The 17,427-nt window shown below is 41.8% G+C and overlaps 1 protein-coding gene and 1 long non-coding RNA gene across 2 annotated transcripts; one reads left to right on the plus strand and one right to left on the minus strand.

The window, feature by feature from the left end:
• Window positions 1–6,950: 6,950 nt before the first annotated feature.
• Window positions 6,951–12,346, plus strand: LOC106567928 (serpin H1). The gene is made up of 5 exons (XM_014137828.2): window positions 6,951–7,128; window positions 8,964–9,584; window positions 9,704–9,802; window positions 9,936–10,168; window positions 10,445–12,346. Exons 2-5 carry the CDS (start codon window positions 8,987–8,989, stop codon window positions 10,745–10,747), a joined length of 1,233 nt encoding a protein of 410 aa, XP_013993303.1. The 5' UTR covers window positions 6,951–7,128; window positions 8,964–8,986; the 3' UTR covers window positions 10,748–12,346.
• LOC123726083 (uncharacterized) lies at window positions 10,296–15,079 on the minus strand. Its single transcript, XR_006758356.1, has 2 exons — window positions 14,735–15,079; window positions 10,296–10,715 (listed from the first exon to the last, which is right to left on the minus strand). It is a non-coding gene; the product is annotated as an uncharacterized lncRNA (long non-coding RNA).
• Window positions 15,080–17,427: the final 2,348 nt, after the last annotated feature.

Raw genomic sequence — 17,427 nt, forward strand, 5'->3', positions numbered from 1 at the left:
TTTTCCCTCGTCAATCTACACACAATACCCCATAATGACAAAGTAAAAACAGGTTTTTAGAAATTTTAGCAAATGTATAAAAAAGACAAAACTGAAATATCACATTTACGTAAATATTCAGAACCTTTACTCAGTACTTTCTTGAAGCACCTTTGGCAGAGATTACAGCCTCGAGTCTTCTTGGGTATGATACTACAAGCTTGGGAAACCTGTATTTGGGGCGATTCTCCCATTCTTCTCTGCAGATTCTCTCAAGCTCTGTCAGGTTGGATGGGGAGCGTCGCTGCACAACTATTTTCAGGTCTCTCCAGAGATGTTCGATCAGGTTCAAGTCCAGGCTCTGGCTGGGCCACTCAAGGACATGCAGAGACTTGTCCCCGAAGCCACTCCTGCATTGTCTTGGCTGTGTGCTTAGCGTCATTGGAAGTTGTCCTGTTGGAAGTTGAACCCTTTCCCCAGTCTGAGGTCCTGAGCGCTCTGGAGCAGGTTTTCATCAAGCATCTTTTTGTACTTTGCTCCGTTCATCTTTCCCTTGATCCTGACTAGTCTCCCAGTCCCTGCTGTTGAAAAACATCCCCACGCCCTTCACCTTTGGGATGGTGTCAGGTTTCCTCCAGACGTGACGCTTGGAATTCAGGCCAAACAGTTTAAATTTGCTTTCATCAGACCAGAGAATCTTGTTTCTCATGGTCTGAGAGTCTTTAAGGTGCCTTTTGGCAAACTCCAAGCGGACTGTCATGTGCCTTTTACTGAGGAGTGGCTTCAGTCTGGCCCCTCTACCATAAAGTCCTGATTGGTGGAGTGCTGCAGAGATGGTTGTCCTTCTGGAAGGTTCTCCCATCTCCACAGAGAAACTCTGGAGCTCTGTCAGAGTGACCATCGGGTTCTTGGTCACCTCCCTGACCATGGCCCTTCTCCCCCGATTGTTCAGTTTGGCCGGTTTGCCAGCTCTATGAAGATTCTTGGTGGTTCCAAACTTCTTCCATTTAACCTCTACGGGATCGGTGTCCATAAACCGGGAAGGTTGTTGCTAAAGTGCGCTAATGTGACCAATTTACAGTAGCTATTACAGTGAAAAGATACCACGCTATTGTTTGAGAAGAGTACACAACAACAAAACACTTTTATCACGTCAACTGGTTTGATACATTCACCTCTGAAGGTAAATAATGTACTTACGTTCAGTAATCTTGCTCTGATTTGTCATCCTGAGGGTCCCAGAGATAAAATGATGAATAGTTTTGTTTGATAAAATACATTTTTATATTCGAATGTAGGAACTGGATTCTACAGTTTGAACCCCTGCTGTCTCTGGCCCCACACCCACACCTAGACATGTGAAGGTTAGTGTTTTTTTTGTCTGTAGGGAAGCTAGTTATCCATCATGTATGACATTCCTGGATGTGTGTAAACTTACATTTTTCATTACCATAGCATTTTGTATGTCCTCTATACTTATGTACTTGAAAATGTATCAATTGACCAATTCGGCAGATTTGGGCAAACTCCTGGTAGACTATAGTGTAGAAATGTCATACTTATCTGGATCAGTCTGAAACTTTGCATGACACTGCTACCACCTGGTGGTCAAAATAAAAAATTACACATAAACTCCTTTCTCTTGCATTTCAAATATGATGGAACAAAAAAATAAATAGAAAATGCATGTTTTTTGGTTTTATTATCTTTTACCAGATCTATTGTGTTATATTCTCCTACATTCATTTCACATTACCACAAACTTCAAAGTGTTTCCTTTGAAATGGTATCAAGAATATGCATGTCCTTGCTTCAGGTCCTGAGCTACAGGCAGTTAAATTTGGGTATGTCATTTTAGGCAGAAATTGAGAAAAAAAACGGTCCTTAGAATGATGGAGGCCACTGTGTTCTTGGGGACCTTCAATGCTGCAGATATGTTTTGGTACCCTTTCCCAGCTCTGTGCCTTGACACAATTCTGTCTCGGGGCTCCACGGACAATTCCTTCGACCTCATGGATTGGTCTTTGCTCTGACATGCACTGTTAGCTCTGGGCCCTTATATAGACAGGTGTGTGCCTTTCCAAATTATGTGCAATCAATTGAAGGATGATCAATGGAAGCAAGATGCACCTGAGCTCAATTTCGAATCTCATAGCAAAGGGTCTGAATACTTATGTAAATTAGCTATTTCTGTTTTTTGCAAAAATGTATAAAAACGTGTTTTCGCTTAGTCATTATGGGGTATTGTGTGTAGATTGCTGAGGATTTTTTTCTATTTAATCCAATTTAGAATAAAGCTTTAACGTAACAAAATGTGGACAAAGTCAAAGGGTCTGAATACTTTCGGAATGCACTGTACATATATATGAAAAATAAAAAGCCCTGGGGCCCGTGATTTCTTAATCCGGCACTGTTCCTAATCATGGTAGATGGTGATTTTTGCTGGTGAATTTGGTGTCCATGCCTTAATGGACTGTACTATTTGTGTATGGTACCTCCAGTAATCAGGATGGCTGGCCTACTACAGGTGCCATCAAGCACCAACCCCTGATACAGGTCGGAGGCATTGAGCCAACACCAGGCACAGGGAGTTACATCCAACAGGATATCTTTTTCAGGCCTAACAGCCACAGATTAACCCCTGGCTCGGAAGATGATTGCGTCAATTCCCTCTAATCTTGTGCAACTGACAAGTGGAGTTAATTTACTTTTGCATACTGTACAGTAGGTGACTAGAGACTCTGTGAAAATCTGTGTCTGTCTCTGAGAGCACTCTGCTGGAGATTGACTGCAAGGATTTATAAGGCGGTTTATAAGGAGTTTATAAACTGTAACTGTTAATTACTGTTACTTTTAAATATATAGATCGTTTCTAAGTCTATAATCAATGGTTGAAATTGTGTGACTGTCATTGGATTAAAAAAACAGATATCTAAATGCTATAATCAAGTGAAGATTAAAAAAATAATAATAATTTTGCAACAGAGCTTATAGCTGAAAATTCCCTAGTATTTGGTAGTCCCTGGCGGTGAATCATAATCGTCTCCTCTCTCTATAAGTCCCTGATCCCTGCTCTGTCATGATCATGGCACATTAGCAGATTTTCATCCACCAGAGGATGCCGTTGCTCACTTTGCTAACTTGAGGGCCTCTCTCTAAAACATTTGTCCATTTCCAAATGTACACTAGCCCCTACTCCTACACACAACGCCTGAAAGTATTGGCAATATGTGTCTCAGCAATATGGCTGCATGATACAAATCTTCTACACAAACTCTACTCATTCGTGCAGTGGTCTTCAATCATGGTTTGAAAGACCCACAGTGTGTGCAGGATTTTGCTCTAGCCCAGCAGTAACACACCTGATGTCAACTTGCCCCCTGATTAATTGACTCAGATTCATTAGTATGGGGCTGGAACAAAAGTCTGCTCACCTGGCAGTGGGTCTTCAGGAACATGATTGAAGAACACTGCATAAATGGGATCAGAATAAACTGTAACAGTATATCTCTGCACACTTCCACTCTTTCCAGACAGGCACTAAACTACTGTACCAGAGTTTATACAGTAAATCACATCTTTGAGTGGGTTTGGCAATAGTTGGTGAGAGTTAAACAGCTGAAGGTTGCATCAGCATGCAGGGAAACATTACTGAGGTCTTACATCATGACAATATCAGGCAAAATTATATTTCTAAAGGAAGAAACCCTCTGTGACCCTGCTTCCTCTTACAGAGAGCTCGTATTTCAGAGAAAAGTCAAGGTTTGCTGAAAAAAAGTTACAAAGAATAAGAAGGTGTATCTTGAGGATGCTCCTCGGCTTCAAAATATGTATGAGCCATAGGCCTAAGATATGGAAGTTGCCATTTACTTTTTTTATTTTATATGATACACAAAACATTCCCCAAAAACCCTTAGAAATTACTTAAATAAATGTAATAATTTAAGCTGAAGTGCTGAACGAATTGTAGGGGAACTGAAACCAGATGGCTTTGGCAGTTTTTCACATGAATACTTATTTTTCCCCCTCCATGATCAGCATCTCCATCCCTCTGCTACATGGTATTTCTGGATGTGGAACCAAGGCAGGTCATCACAGGAAGCTGGACAACATGGAAACGGATATACGTTCTGTTCCACTGCCGCTTTTTGCTACTGTTTGTTGATGGGATTCCCATGCTGCCATTGTTGCTATTGTTACATGCATCTTGACATGCAGTATTGTGCAGGCAATAACCAACGTGAGCTATTAAGTCCTCAGTGAAGGTATACAATACAATACAGCATAGGAGGTTGGTGGCACCATAATTGGGGAGAACAGGCTCATGGTAATGGCTGGAGCAAAATAAGTGGAATGCTATCAAATACATAAAACACATGGTTTCCATGTATTTGCCATTCCATTTGCTTCGTTCTGTCCATTATTAGGAGCTGTTCTCCCCTCAGCAGCCTCCTGTGCGATACAGTAATCTATTAATGACAGAGAACATTGTGTTTCGCATTGCCTATAAGATCTTAGTTGGAGACTGCACTATATATCCCTTTATATACTGTACACAGCCTTACCACAAGTAAACCATTCATGGATTGGTCTGTAAACATTTGTAGAAATATGCAGAAAAGGCACAAGATGTTTAAAACCATTACAGTATCTTAAGAGGGTCTGTCCATCAGTTTTACCATTATGTCTCTCCTACAGATGTAGGATGGATCTTAATTTGACCAGTTTCTCACAACAGGAAAATAAGCCTGCAGAAACAGGAAATTATAAATATTGTGTGGATTATAATTAATGGGCATTTTTGTAGGGGTTGATGCATTTTTAGTTAGGGAAAAACTTTAGAAGCCTTGAATACACTACAAATGTGCATTTCCAGCTGTGCAGGACATTTCCTGCAACAACAGGGTAACCAAATTGAGATCCTACTTCTGTATCTGCCATTAATCAGTGACAGTGAGTTTGAGTTTAATAAAAGTATATCTGAACTGTATAGATGTTCGAAGTCCCCTCTCTTGGCTAGCTGAGTGTCAAGGGGTGAGTGTAGCTGATGCATGGAAGTCAGGCGCAGGAGAACAGAGATGAGTGGACAAAGCACTTCACTTAGGCAATCATAATAACAGAACGCAACCGCGTCACAAAACAAATGCCCAAAGAACAAGAAAGGCAGTACAAAGTACAAAACCCAAGTACAAAGTACCGGCTGTCACAAAGCACGGGTATAACACAATACCCGGCGCAAACCAGCCAGAAGCGTGCCAACCTCGACAATAAACAATTTCACACACAGACATGGGGGGAACAGAGGGTTAAATACACGACAAGTAATGAGGGAAATGTAAACCAGGTGTGTGGGAAAACAAGACAAAACAAATGGAAAATGAAAGGTGGATCGGCGATGGCTAGAAGACCGGTGACGTCGACTGCCGAATGCCGCCCGAACAAGGAGAGGAACCGACTTCGGCGGAATTCGTGACACTGAGCTGCAAGCCTTAGCAGCAGAGTTAATTGAAGCTGCCTAGCCCTATATGCACGCAAAACTAAACCAATGCTGCCCTCAGGCAGTATATCAGGCCAACCAATTCTTCTGAGACAAAGAGCCAGTTTGGAATTTAGCTATGTAATACAAAAGCATGTAGCCAAGTGATATGCTTTTTCATGTTGAGGGTGGAGATGTGGTGTGGGTGAGTGGGGTTACTTCTTTTGTAGTCAGACCAATGTTGGCTCTATGTAAATTGTTCATTTGTCTAAACATCAACAGAACATGTGTCTTATGCATAGCCTTTTCACTCTAGCAGTGCTGAGGCATAGCCAATGTAATGTGACCTAATTTCTAACATGATGTCACAAATCCCTTGGCACCAAACACTGGGCTACTGTGGCATGTTGAGGGATTTCCTAAACTTTATTGCTGTTCAGCAGAAACACTCCATGTTTTAGAGTGCCTGAATAGATTTTTCGACAGGGAATAATCAGATCACTGCATGCATGTCCACAATGACATATTGTTCATTTTGGGGAGAAGTGAGTCAGTTAGACACCAGGGGATAATTTAACAATTTGGCATGGCTAGGCAGACCAGGCAGGGGGGCTTGAATGGACACATCCCCCATCCTGCATCCCACACTATCAGTCTCTCAAATCAGACAGACACAGCCACAGACGTGGCACAAAGAAGGGGGAGGAGGAGGAAGAAGAAAAAAATTGTAAAATCTTCACAACTTGCAAGCAACATTTACGAATCATAACAATTATAATACCAAAGTACTTTCTACCCCCTAACAATTATTATTCTTCGGTCTCATGGAATTTTAAATGACCTACTTAGAAAACTTCCCTGCAACTCTGTTCGCAGTAGGTAACCCAAACAGATGGCACTATTATTCATTTTATGTTGTTTGCCATCTGCGTCTGACTTTAATGTACCCAGCCCGCTATACACTCGTGTCCACCAGGGACCAGCTCATATATAAAGCATCATCCATTCAGGCTGCAAAGGCGTCAATTTCCTCCTTAACTTGATTTAATGGCACACACAAAAACTAGGAAAATATGTGTACTGTCTTAATAATAAAACACAATTTCCCACCACTATTTTCAGATTTTCTCACAATTTACAGATGTTGCACACTGTGTTCAGTCCAGCAGTCTGTTGTTTACCCCTGGCTTAAAGCGGTGTGCAACATCTAGAAGTTGTCAGAAAATCAGAAAATGGAAGTGGAAAATGTTGTTTTATTAAGACAGTACACATATTTTCCCCGTTTTTTTAGGCAGGAGGGCCATTAATACAAAATAATGCTGCTCTATGATGCATGGTCTGAAACTGTGTACAGTATAATACAGTAGCAATATTTGAGAATACAGAACTATGAAATTTATAGAAACTCTGCCAGATGTCTGTCTGCAGTGTGAATGAGCTTTCAGTGTGTCTCAGGCTTTAGGACCTGGAGGGGGAAAGTCCCGCTCACATAGCTGCTCAACAAATACTGTGGGAGGGCCCAGTGCAGCTCACTGTGCATTGAAAATCACTGTACATCATTAACATTTTCCATTCCCCAACTTCCAGAATATTTCCCCCACGGTTTGTAGACCAGCTGAAGGATCATGTGGAAGCTGAGAGAGAAATTAGAGGAAAACTGCTGAAAGAGCCTGGTAGGTTAAAGGGGGATGCGATGGGGGGGGGGGGGCTGGACTTGTGTTAACTGCAGGAAAACCTCTGCCCAGGAATGTGAAAAGTCCCTCCATTTTGGGCTTATAAAATTATTTTTGCGAATTTAGTTCTGTATTACAATACAGCTTCATGTGATTGAGCCAGTTGAAAGGAAAACGTTGCCAGGCTAAACCATACTTCTTCCTCCCAACTTCACTGTTCACACTTAATGAATGGGTCACATAACAGTGAAAATGCTATAATGATCAAATAAAAGTGATGGCCAATTAACAGTGGCAATGCTGCTTTGAATTGTGTCATGTCTGAGGAAGCCAAACTTATTAGTAGCGGTCCCACCCAGCAACAGACTATTGTGCTCTGATTTGAGTCACAGTTGCCTCTGCCAGGGGGCATCTCACTTTACTTGGTCAATTGAACACATGCTGCGTGGTGGTAGAAAGTGTAGAGAAAGTATCAGATAGATTATCAGAAGAAATGAGCTGTGTAATTTATAAACATATGTTCAGACAGATATTAATGACGATGCACGGAACTGTAAACCAGCATATTCCTCCTCCTCTAAACTTTCTCTCACACTGGTTTCTGTCCAATAAGATGAGACTGTCATTGCCGGTATTTGTACGTGCCAGGATGTTTCTTAGTTATAAGTTATAAGTCATAAGGGCATTGAATTACGCCCGATGTCCACGAGATGTATATGCATTTTGTTTTGCCGGATGTCTGGCCCACATTTTCCGTACTTGACACACGTGTTTCGCTTTTCTACTAGCTAAAACCTAGCTAGTTGGAGTCAGTGTGTTTACCTCCATTTGTAAAACATACAGTACACAGACAGCTGTGGACTGCTCCATTCACAATGAAGAGTTTGATGTATCTGGTGGACATGAGGCGTTAGCTTGTGCTGTGATTTGTAATTATGCATGCAGAATCAAAATAATAGGTAATGCAAATTTAGAATGTGCTGAAATAATTTGTAGTTCCAACAAAACTTCTTAAGGCATCATTGTTACAGTAAAGATCAAACTTTCTGTTTAAGACTGAAAAATGTGAAACCTCACGCCCGCTTAAGGTCACTCATTCCAGGCCTCAGAGGATGCATAGCATCCTTTTGTTTAGACTTCATGGCTTAGCCTGATCATGTTGCTACTTGTCTGCTACCGTAAGCCTCCTGCAAGGCAACAAAGAGCAGAGAGAGATAAATAAAAAGTGATTGGTCCCCCAAATGAAGCGAGAGCTTGATTTAAATTAAAAAATGTCTTCTTAAGAGAACTTGTATTCTTCATTCAGTAGCTAATGGCTCCCATTAGTTGCTGTAGAATTATTCCACTTAGAATGTTGACCACTGTTTCATCTTCCAGGCATTTTACAGCTGTAGTGTCAACGTGGCTCTTGAGTCTTGCCTTGAATGTCTACTTGGAGACTCTCTATTGGCACGGTCAACCCTGCTCTCAGATTCTCTGCCAATGAATTCAGGTCTATTATTACATTACAGACTGCATAATGAAAGCTTAGTATACCACACAGCATGTCCATTCTGCATCATCCAGGTTGAATAAAAGAGAATGTGGTATTCCTCTTGAATCTCAGCAAAGTGTTTGAGAAGTGCGTTATCTCCTTAACTCATGCTATCACTGGCAAGAGCAAGGAGAGAAGTCCCACAAGAGGTTTTCTGTATTCAAAATCCAGGACAAATGTAATTTCATTTGCCTCTAACACCTGGGATTTGAGACTGTTGCTCTGTAATCGCTATGATGCTCCATAAGGAAGTCCACTGTATAAATCTAACACATACACCTTTTCCATGTCCCCTCACAAGTCTCTACTGATTTGGTTGACACCATGTGGGTGACTAACCTGGTAGTCATGGCCCTATTGGCCACTGCAGCCTCCGCTGACACCGCCGCCTCGACAGACAAGGTCCTGAGCAACCACGCCACCCTGCTGGCTGACAACAGCGCCAGCCTGGCCTTCAGCCTCTACCAGAACATAGCCAAGGAAAAGGACCTGGAGAACATCCTCATCTCCCCGGTGGTGGTGGCCTCTTCCCTGGGCCTGGTGGCACTCGGGGGCAAGGGCTCCACCACCTCCCAGATCAAGACTGTGCTGAACGCTAACAAAGTGAAGGACGAGCAGCTGCACGCTGGCCTGGCCGAGCTCCTGGAGGAGGTCAGCAACTCCAAGGCCCGTAACGTCACCTGGAAGATCAGCAACCATCTATACAGCCCCAGCTCGGTCAACTTTGCAGATGCCTTTGTCAAGAGCAGCAAGAAGCACTACAAATATGACCACACTAAGATAAACTTCAAGAACAAGAAGAGCGCTCTGAAGTCCATCAACGATTGGGCGGCCAAATCCACCGATGGCAAGCTGCCCGAGGTAACCAAGGATGTGGAGAAGACTGATGGGGCCATGATCATCAACGCCATGTTCTTCAAACGTGAGTTCTCTCTTACAAAGGACCAGAATTTTGTAGATGCACTCTTCTCTCTTTCGCTTAGTTTTTTTACTCATTCACATATTTACAGTATAATTGTATTTTACTTTATATCTGAACAGCCCATTGGGATGAACAGTTCCATCATAAGATGGTGGACAACCGTGGCTTCCTGGTGTCTCACACTCACACTGTTGGTGTACCCATGATGCACCGCACAGGTCAGCCCTCATTATGATATCATAAAGTACCTTTGAACTGAACTGGGGTGTTCTCATTTCAAATTGAAGGAAGATGTAAAGAAATGCCCTAGAAATGTCTCTGAGTCTGTATCCATACTGACTGTACCTGCAGGTATCTATGGCTTCCACGATGACACAGTGAATAAGCTGTTCATCCTGAGCATGCCCCTGGCCCATAAGAAGTCCAGCCTGGTGTTCTTCATGCCCTACCACGTGGAGCCCCTGGAGAGGCTGGAGAAGCTACTGACCCGTAAGCAGCTGGAAGACTGGATGGGCAAGCTAAAGGAGACAGCTGTTGCTGTGTCTCTGCCCAAAGTCTGCATGGAAGTCAGCCACAACATCCAGGTACTGGAAATACCTACAGATGACACAGGTCATTGTTTAAAACAACACTTATTAATAATTTTGTTAACTGTTTATAAGATACAAGTTTGAATAACAATCATTTTGTTAACTGTTTATGAGATCCCGGTTTGAATAACAATAATTTTATTAACTGTTCATGTTAGCATACAGTTCACATCACTGATTCTCTTAGGTGGCTGAGAGTTCCTTCATGCTTCAAACTCCTTTACAGTAAAGATCTCTCTCGCTCTCTCTCTCTCACTCTCGCTCTCACAGAAACACCTTGGGGAGCTGGGTCTGACTGAGGCTGTGGATAAGACCAAGGCGGACCTGTCCAACATCTCTGGGAAGAAGGACCTGTATCTGTCCAATGTCTTCCATGCCTCTGCCATGGAGTGGGACACCGATGGGAACCCCATAGACAGAAGCATCTTCGGCACAGACAAGCTGAAGAACCCCAAGCTGTTCTACGCTGACCATCCCTTCATCTTCCTGGTGAAGGACACCAAGACCAACTCCATCCTCTTCCTCGGCAGACTGGTGCGGCCTAAGGGCAAGAAGATGAGAGATGAATTATAACACTTTGGAGTCTTATGTGAAGTGTTTTTGTATGTGTGCGTGTTATGGTGTTTGTGTGTGTGTTTATGTGTTTGTATTTTTCTATGCAAAGAGAGGAAAGGGAGAAAATGAATTTTACGTCTAATACCTCAAGAGTACATTCTCATTTGATCATCAATGTGCCAACATTTGTGCCTGTTGTTCACTATGTATGATTCAGAATTATATTTTTGTGTTGTAACTTCACCTTGACATGGTATTATCATCTAGCCTGGTTTCAAAACTGAATATCGCCCCATTTCACAAAAGAGAGTGATATTGGGTTTGGTCACCACCATGCTTGAGTATTTAAATTAAGATGAGATCACAGGATGGATACTTACATTAAGTATGATCTACCAAACTATTGCTTAAATGTAAAATAAGTGTTCCTCTGTTTTCCTCTCCTGTCTCCAGTTGGGATCGCAACTGATTGCATACTGTTTCACTTCACTTTGGATTATAGGCTATTTTTCTGTAGTAGTTGTTTATTTGAATTTCACCGAATCAACATCAACTTGCTATTGCCTGGGTATTCAGTACTCTATATTCAAGAAATAACTAATTTAACCTTTATTTAACTAGGCAAGCCAGTTAAGAAAAAGGTATTATTTTACAATGACGGCCTACCCCGGCCAAACCTAACCCGGACAACACTGGGACAATTGTGCGCCGCCCTATGGGACTCCCGATCATGGTTGGTTGTGACACAGCCCAGGATCAAACCAGGGTCTGTAGTGACAACTTTAGCACTGAAATGCAGTGCCTTCGACCACTGCACCACTTAGGAGCCCACTCATCCATTTGATAGTCATTCAAAGGTGCTGATCAAATTGCTACTTTTTGTTTTTTTGCCATGATTACCATGTCCCTTTCACCAAATGTCTAATTGTGAGTTTGTGAAAGGGTCGCGCCGCTGTCTGCTACTCTGCATGGCTTTTTACTGATCCACACTGAAGGCACTGCGCAGCACTCTATAGCTAACTTACTAGTGAAAGAAAAAAAGTATCAGGGATCAAGGTAAGACCCAGATGCAGGCTGTCGAAGTAACAATGTTTATTGTAGCAACAGGGGCAGGCGGACTCAGGGTCAGGGACAGGCAGAGTTCAGTAATCCAGAGGTGGAGCAAAGGTACAGGACGGCAGGCAGGCTCAGGGTCGGGCAGAGAGGTCAGGCAGGCGGGTACAGGGTCAGGACAGGCAAAGGTCGAAAACCAGGAGGACGAGGAAAGAGAGGCTGGGAAACGATAGGAGCTTACAGGAAAAACGCTGGTAAACTTGAACGAACAAGATGAACTGGCAACAAACAGACAGAGAAAGCAGGTATAAATACACAGGGGATAATAGGGAAGATAGGCGACACCTGGAGGGGGGTGGAGACAAGCACAAGGACAGGTGAAACAGATCAGGGTGTGACAGAAAGGCCATGTCTATGGAAGGCGTTTGACTAACTAATCAGTCTTGTCGTGTCTCCAACACTATCACGTTTTGCCACAAAAAAAAAGCTTTTTGGGAACAATGGAATGGTATGAGATATTTACAAGTTTCCTCTTTTTCCAATAAAATGGTAATACAAAAGAAAGTTGTAATGTGACTTTGTTCGATAGCGGGCTGTGGGTGACTACTAGGATGAAATGATAGCCATTGGTAGTGTGGCTAGCATTTGTGATGTCATGCAAAGTAGCCAATAGGTTTTTTCCAACTGGTTGGCTGTAAAGGAATTCTAGCTATGGGGCTTTAGAGTACACAAGGAATGATTAGTGGATTCAAATTAGTGGATTCGGCTATTTCATTGTATGCTGTAGCATTAAGATTTCCCTTCACTGTGCATGGTGATCTTAGGCTTGTGTGCAGCTGCCTGGCCATGGAAACCCATTTTATGAAGCTCCCGACAAACAGTTCTTGTTTTGATGTTGCTTCCAGAAGCAGCGTGGAACTCGGTAATGAGTGTTGCAACCGAGGACAGATGATTGTTACGCGCTATGCGCTTCAGCACTCGCGTTCTCTGAGCTTGTGTGGCATACTACTTAGCAGCTGAGCCGCTGTTACTCCTACACGTTTACACTTCACAATAACAGCACTTACAGTTCATCGGCGCAGCTCTAGCAGGGCATAAATTTTACAAACAGACTTTTTGGAAAGGTGGCATTCTATGACGGTGCCACGTTGAAAGTCACTGAGCTCTTCAGTAATGCCATTCTATTGGCAATGTTTGTCTATGGAGATTGCATGGCGGTGTGCTCGATTTTATACACCTGTCAGCAATGGGTGTGGCTGAAAAGCCAAATCCACTCATTTGAAGGGGTGTCCACATACTTTTGTATATATTATTGGACACAAGTAAGTCAGGTTCGTATCCTGCTGCTCTTGGTACGATTGTCAGTTCAGCCAATTATTGGCATTCAATGAGTTGCTCTTATACCTGGGTATTAAAGAGATTCTCAGGTACTTTTATATACTTTTTAGCCAGTAGTTCTGAAAGTAGTTCTCACGAGACAAAAGTGGTTACCAAAAATTGTGTAATGCGTCAAAAACGTATATATATATATGTGCTATATGTCATTGCTCTCTTTTTCTCTTTGCTGTGTGTGCATCTTGAAAGCTGTCACTCAAATGGTGAGGGGCTGAAGCTCATTGGATAGAAATTGAATTGCTTGGGGGCTGGCCCACGTGGGAGAAAAAGTAGGGAAAATAGCGCATCACAACTTCCAGAAAAACAGTCGCTTTAAATCTAGGGATTTCATGGCTAATTAAGTAAAGGTTATTCTGCTTATAGATTATACATGTATGAATGTTCCAGAACATTAAATATATGTTGTTACTGTAGTAATTAATTACACAGGTATAAGAGCAAGTGTTACGCAGTTGGTCAAAGCAGTAAGCCTAAATCTAAATCCATGTATTTTGTCATAGGCTACATACATGGTATGCCTATCTCTAATGAAGTGGCACTGTGGATAATTTAAGTATCTCTCACCAGCTAGTGGTTTACATTGCAGGCCTACCAATGGCCGCGCGACAGCTTCATTCACGGATCGCCCGTGACAGCCGTGTTCCTGCCATTTTCCTGACAGAGCCCAGCCGCCCTTCAACCAACGACAATACTACAGCTGCCAGTTGGATGCAAGACGCTAATTTAGCATCAAGCCAGCAGCATGCCTACTACCTGTCACCACCTACTTTTTATATTTATAGATTCTTATTATTTAAGGTACATTGGATGCCATGTCCATTTGAAAAAGGTTTGCGGAAAGGTGCTGTAAATGATTATGTGTGTGCAAAACACATCAGATAACGAGGGTCAATCGTAGTCACCTGGATCCACTGCTGACGACTAATCAAATGTTATTGTCATGTACTTGCAGGTGTCGTGTCTTTGCTATGCCGGATTAAGTGATATGACATGCTATTCTATAAAATAATTTCTCTGTAATTAATATTACCTGATTGAACTAATTATGTAAATGTATTTAACTAGAAAGTTGGGGCACCACAAAAGAATGTTTATAGAGCTGTTATCTTCCAAATAAACTCTTAAAGACCTGGTAATCTTTTACATCAATAGCAGTCAATTCTTAATCGTCACCTTATTCAGTCTCATCTGAAGTCGTAGAATTCTTGGTTATCTTCACGAACCCTGGCTAACAAGTTGAATCAGTAACACCAAATTTGGTTTAATAATTAATTTACTAAATACCTAAACAATCACACAGAATTACATACACAGGATGGGTCATACATTGATTACTAATTATGTCATAAAAGAAAACGTCCCTGGCGGACGGAACAGATATGACGGCAGGTTACACAAAGAAAGGGGGTTGGGGTTTGAATGAAAGCGCGGGAAGACTGAGGAACAAAGGATTTGGTCTCTGATCGGACTTTGTAAAGCTATGCTATCGTAAATACAGAATCTTATGCATTCTAAATAACCGCCCATTTGGAAAAGGAAAATGCAAGAAATATTTACTCTGAGCTGTGCTTCAATAGGTTGGTCGTAGATGGAAGGCCGTGTTGCCCAACAGAGATCTTCCTGTCCTCTGAAGAATGTCTGGTAGAACGGATGCGTTGTAGTACCGTCGTGTGTTTGGTAGAAGAGATAGTTTGTCCGTCCTTTCCTAGCCCACGTTTACAGCTGCTGCTGCTCACTCAACGGCTAGGAGGTATCACTTCTTTAGTGTATAAGAGTTCAAAGTTCAAACCAAGTTGCCATACTTTAAGCTCGCGCTGAAGTTGGCTTAGTTCTGTAGTTTAATATTAGCCCTTTTAACGTATGGACCGTTGTCCTCACGTCCTCGGGAAAACACATGTTAAATTTTTGTAAAGGGCTTATGTAGTAGGGAGAGAAGGGCGTGTTTCACAGTTCACAACCAATGTCTGTTCACATGGGCGGAGCCACTGAGATGAGCCTAGTTCACTTATGAAAACCAATTCTCTCATTTAGAAGCTAAAATTACATTTAATCTGTTCACAAATAGTTTCATATTTAAACATTTAAATTGCACAACAATTCCATGTGAATCTGATAACTATAATGTGTAGACTTTCCAAGATACAGTTTATGTCATCCTATCATCAGTAATAATGTCTCAGATGAAAACTGATCTGATATCATATTCTTTAAGTACCAACCCATAATTTCAACTGGTTGGATTACCGAGATATAGTTCTGTTCACCACCCATTTGATGTTAACAGACTCTCTCTATGTTAAAGCCTGTTGGGGCTAGGGGGCAGTATTTGCACGGCCGGATAAAAAATGTACCGATTTAAACTGGTTGCTACTCTTGCCGAGAAACGAGAATGTGCATATAATTAGTAGATTTGGATAGAAAACACTCTAAAGTTTCTAAAACTGTTTGAATGGTGTCTGTGAGTATAACAGAACTCATATGGCAGGCCAAAACCTGAGAAGATTCCATGCAGTAAGTGCCCTGTCTGACAATTTATTGTCCTTCTTTAGCCTCTCTATCGAAAATACAGCATCTGTGCTGTAACGTGACATTTTGTAAGGCTTCCATTGGCTCTCAGAAGGCGCCAGAAAGTGTAATGAGATGTCTGCAGTCTCTGGGCTAAGTACAGCAGCTCTGTTTGTTACTGGTCAGGCTGAGGACAGTGACACTGTAGATGCGTGTGCATGTGAATTCTCCATTTTGTTCTTTCAGTCTTTGAATGAATACAACTTCGCCCGGTTGGAATATTATCGCTATTTTACGAGAAAAATTGCATAAAAATGTATTTTAAACAGCTGCTGCACGGGAGCTTGGTCTGGAGCAATGACTTTCTTGGTAGGCTACTGTTTACTGCTAATATTTTATTTTTTGTTACAAGCCGTGTTTCGTTAAAGGCTATTTATTTTTGTTACAAGCCGTGTTTCGTTAAAGCCTATTTATTTTTGTTACAAGCCGTGTTTCGTTAAAGCCTATTTATTTTGTTACAAGCCGTGTTTTGTTAAAGCCTGTGTAAAGTTCATTTCTTTCAATGTACCGGTAGGCACCTGCGGCTTATAGACATGTGCGGCTTATTTATGTTCAAAATAATATATATTTTTTTAATTCAGTGGGTGCGGCTTATATTCAGGTGCGCTTAGTAGTCTGGAAATTACGGTAGTCAAAGACTCAGCTTCTGCAAAAGGTCTGTACAGTTTATTCAGAGAACGTTCTGAAGTCCATAATACAAAGACATCCATTTTATAATTCACTCCCTACTTACGCACATACATACAGACGAACAGTATGTATCCTACGCACATACATACACACGAACAGTGGGTGAGTTGTATCCACTGTTTATTACCACCAAGCCGGAAGTTCCATTCCCCCGAGATTAGAGGAACCTTGAAAATACTCCATGTCCTATAGTAAGTTTCTCAGAGTTCTAACCAGGTCGGGTCACACACAGTTTAATAGTTCTCCGTATTTTCTTAGACACACACACACACACACACACACACACACACACACACACACACACACACACACACACACACACACACACACACACACACATTTCTATCCCTCACCTGTCTCTACCAAACCTTATTGGACTTATGTTTAGTACTTTGATCATTCATTACATATGCTACATAAACTAGTAATCACTAATAGTTACGTTTCAGGGTGGAATCCTTTAATCATTACCTTTAAGCATGTCACGTCCTGACCAGTAAAAGAGGTTGTTTGTTATATTAGTTTGGTCAGGGCGTGGCAGGGGGTGTTTGTTTAGAGTGTTTCGGGGTTTGTTGGGCTGTGTTCTTGTTAGTCTATTTCTATGTTAGTTCTAGTATGTCTATTTCTATGTGGTGTTTATTGAGTTGACCTTCAATTGGAAGCAGCTGCTCCTCGTTGCTTCTAATTGAAGGTCCTATTTAAGAGGGGTGTTTTTTCTATGGGATTTGTGGGTAGTTATTTCCTGTTTTGTGTTCGTGCACCTGACGGGACTGTTTAGTGTCGTTTGTTGTTTTTGTATACGTGTTTCTTTTGTTTTCCTTCTTTAATAAAATAAGAAGATGAGTTTACACGTTCCCGCTGCGTTTTGGTCCAATCCCTACAACACCTGTGACAAAGCATATAATTCCCTTATCAATTTGCTAGCTAAGTAAGTGAAACTGAAAGTGAAAAAAATCACACTCTCTCTATTTCTCTCTTGCTTCTCCTTCAGTTAG

Source organism: Salmo salar, chromosome ssa13 (genome assembly GCF_905237065.1).
Source record: "Salmo salar chromosome ssa13, Ssal_v3.1, whole genome shotgun sequence".
NCBI classification, from domain to species: Eukaryota; Metazoa; Chordata; class Actinopteri; order Salmoniformes; family Salmonidae; genus Salmo; species Salmo salar.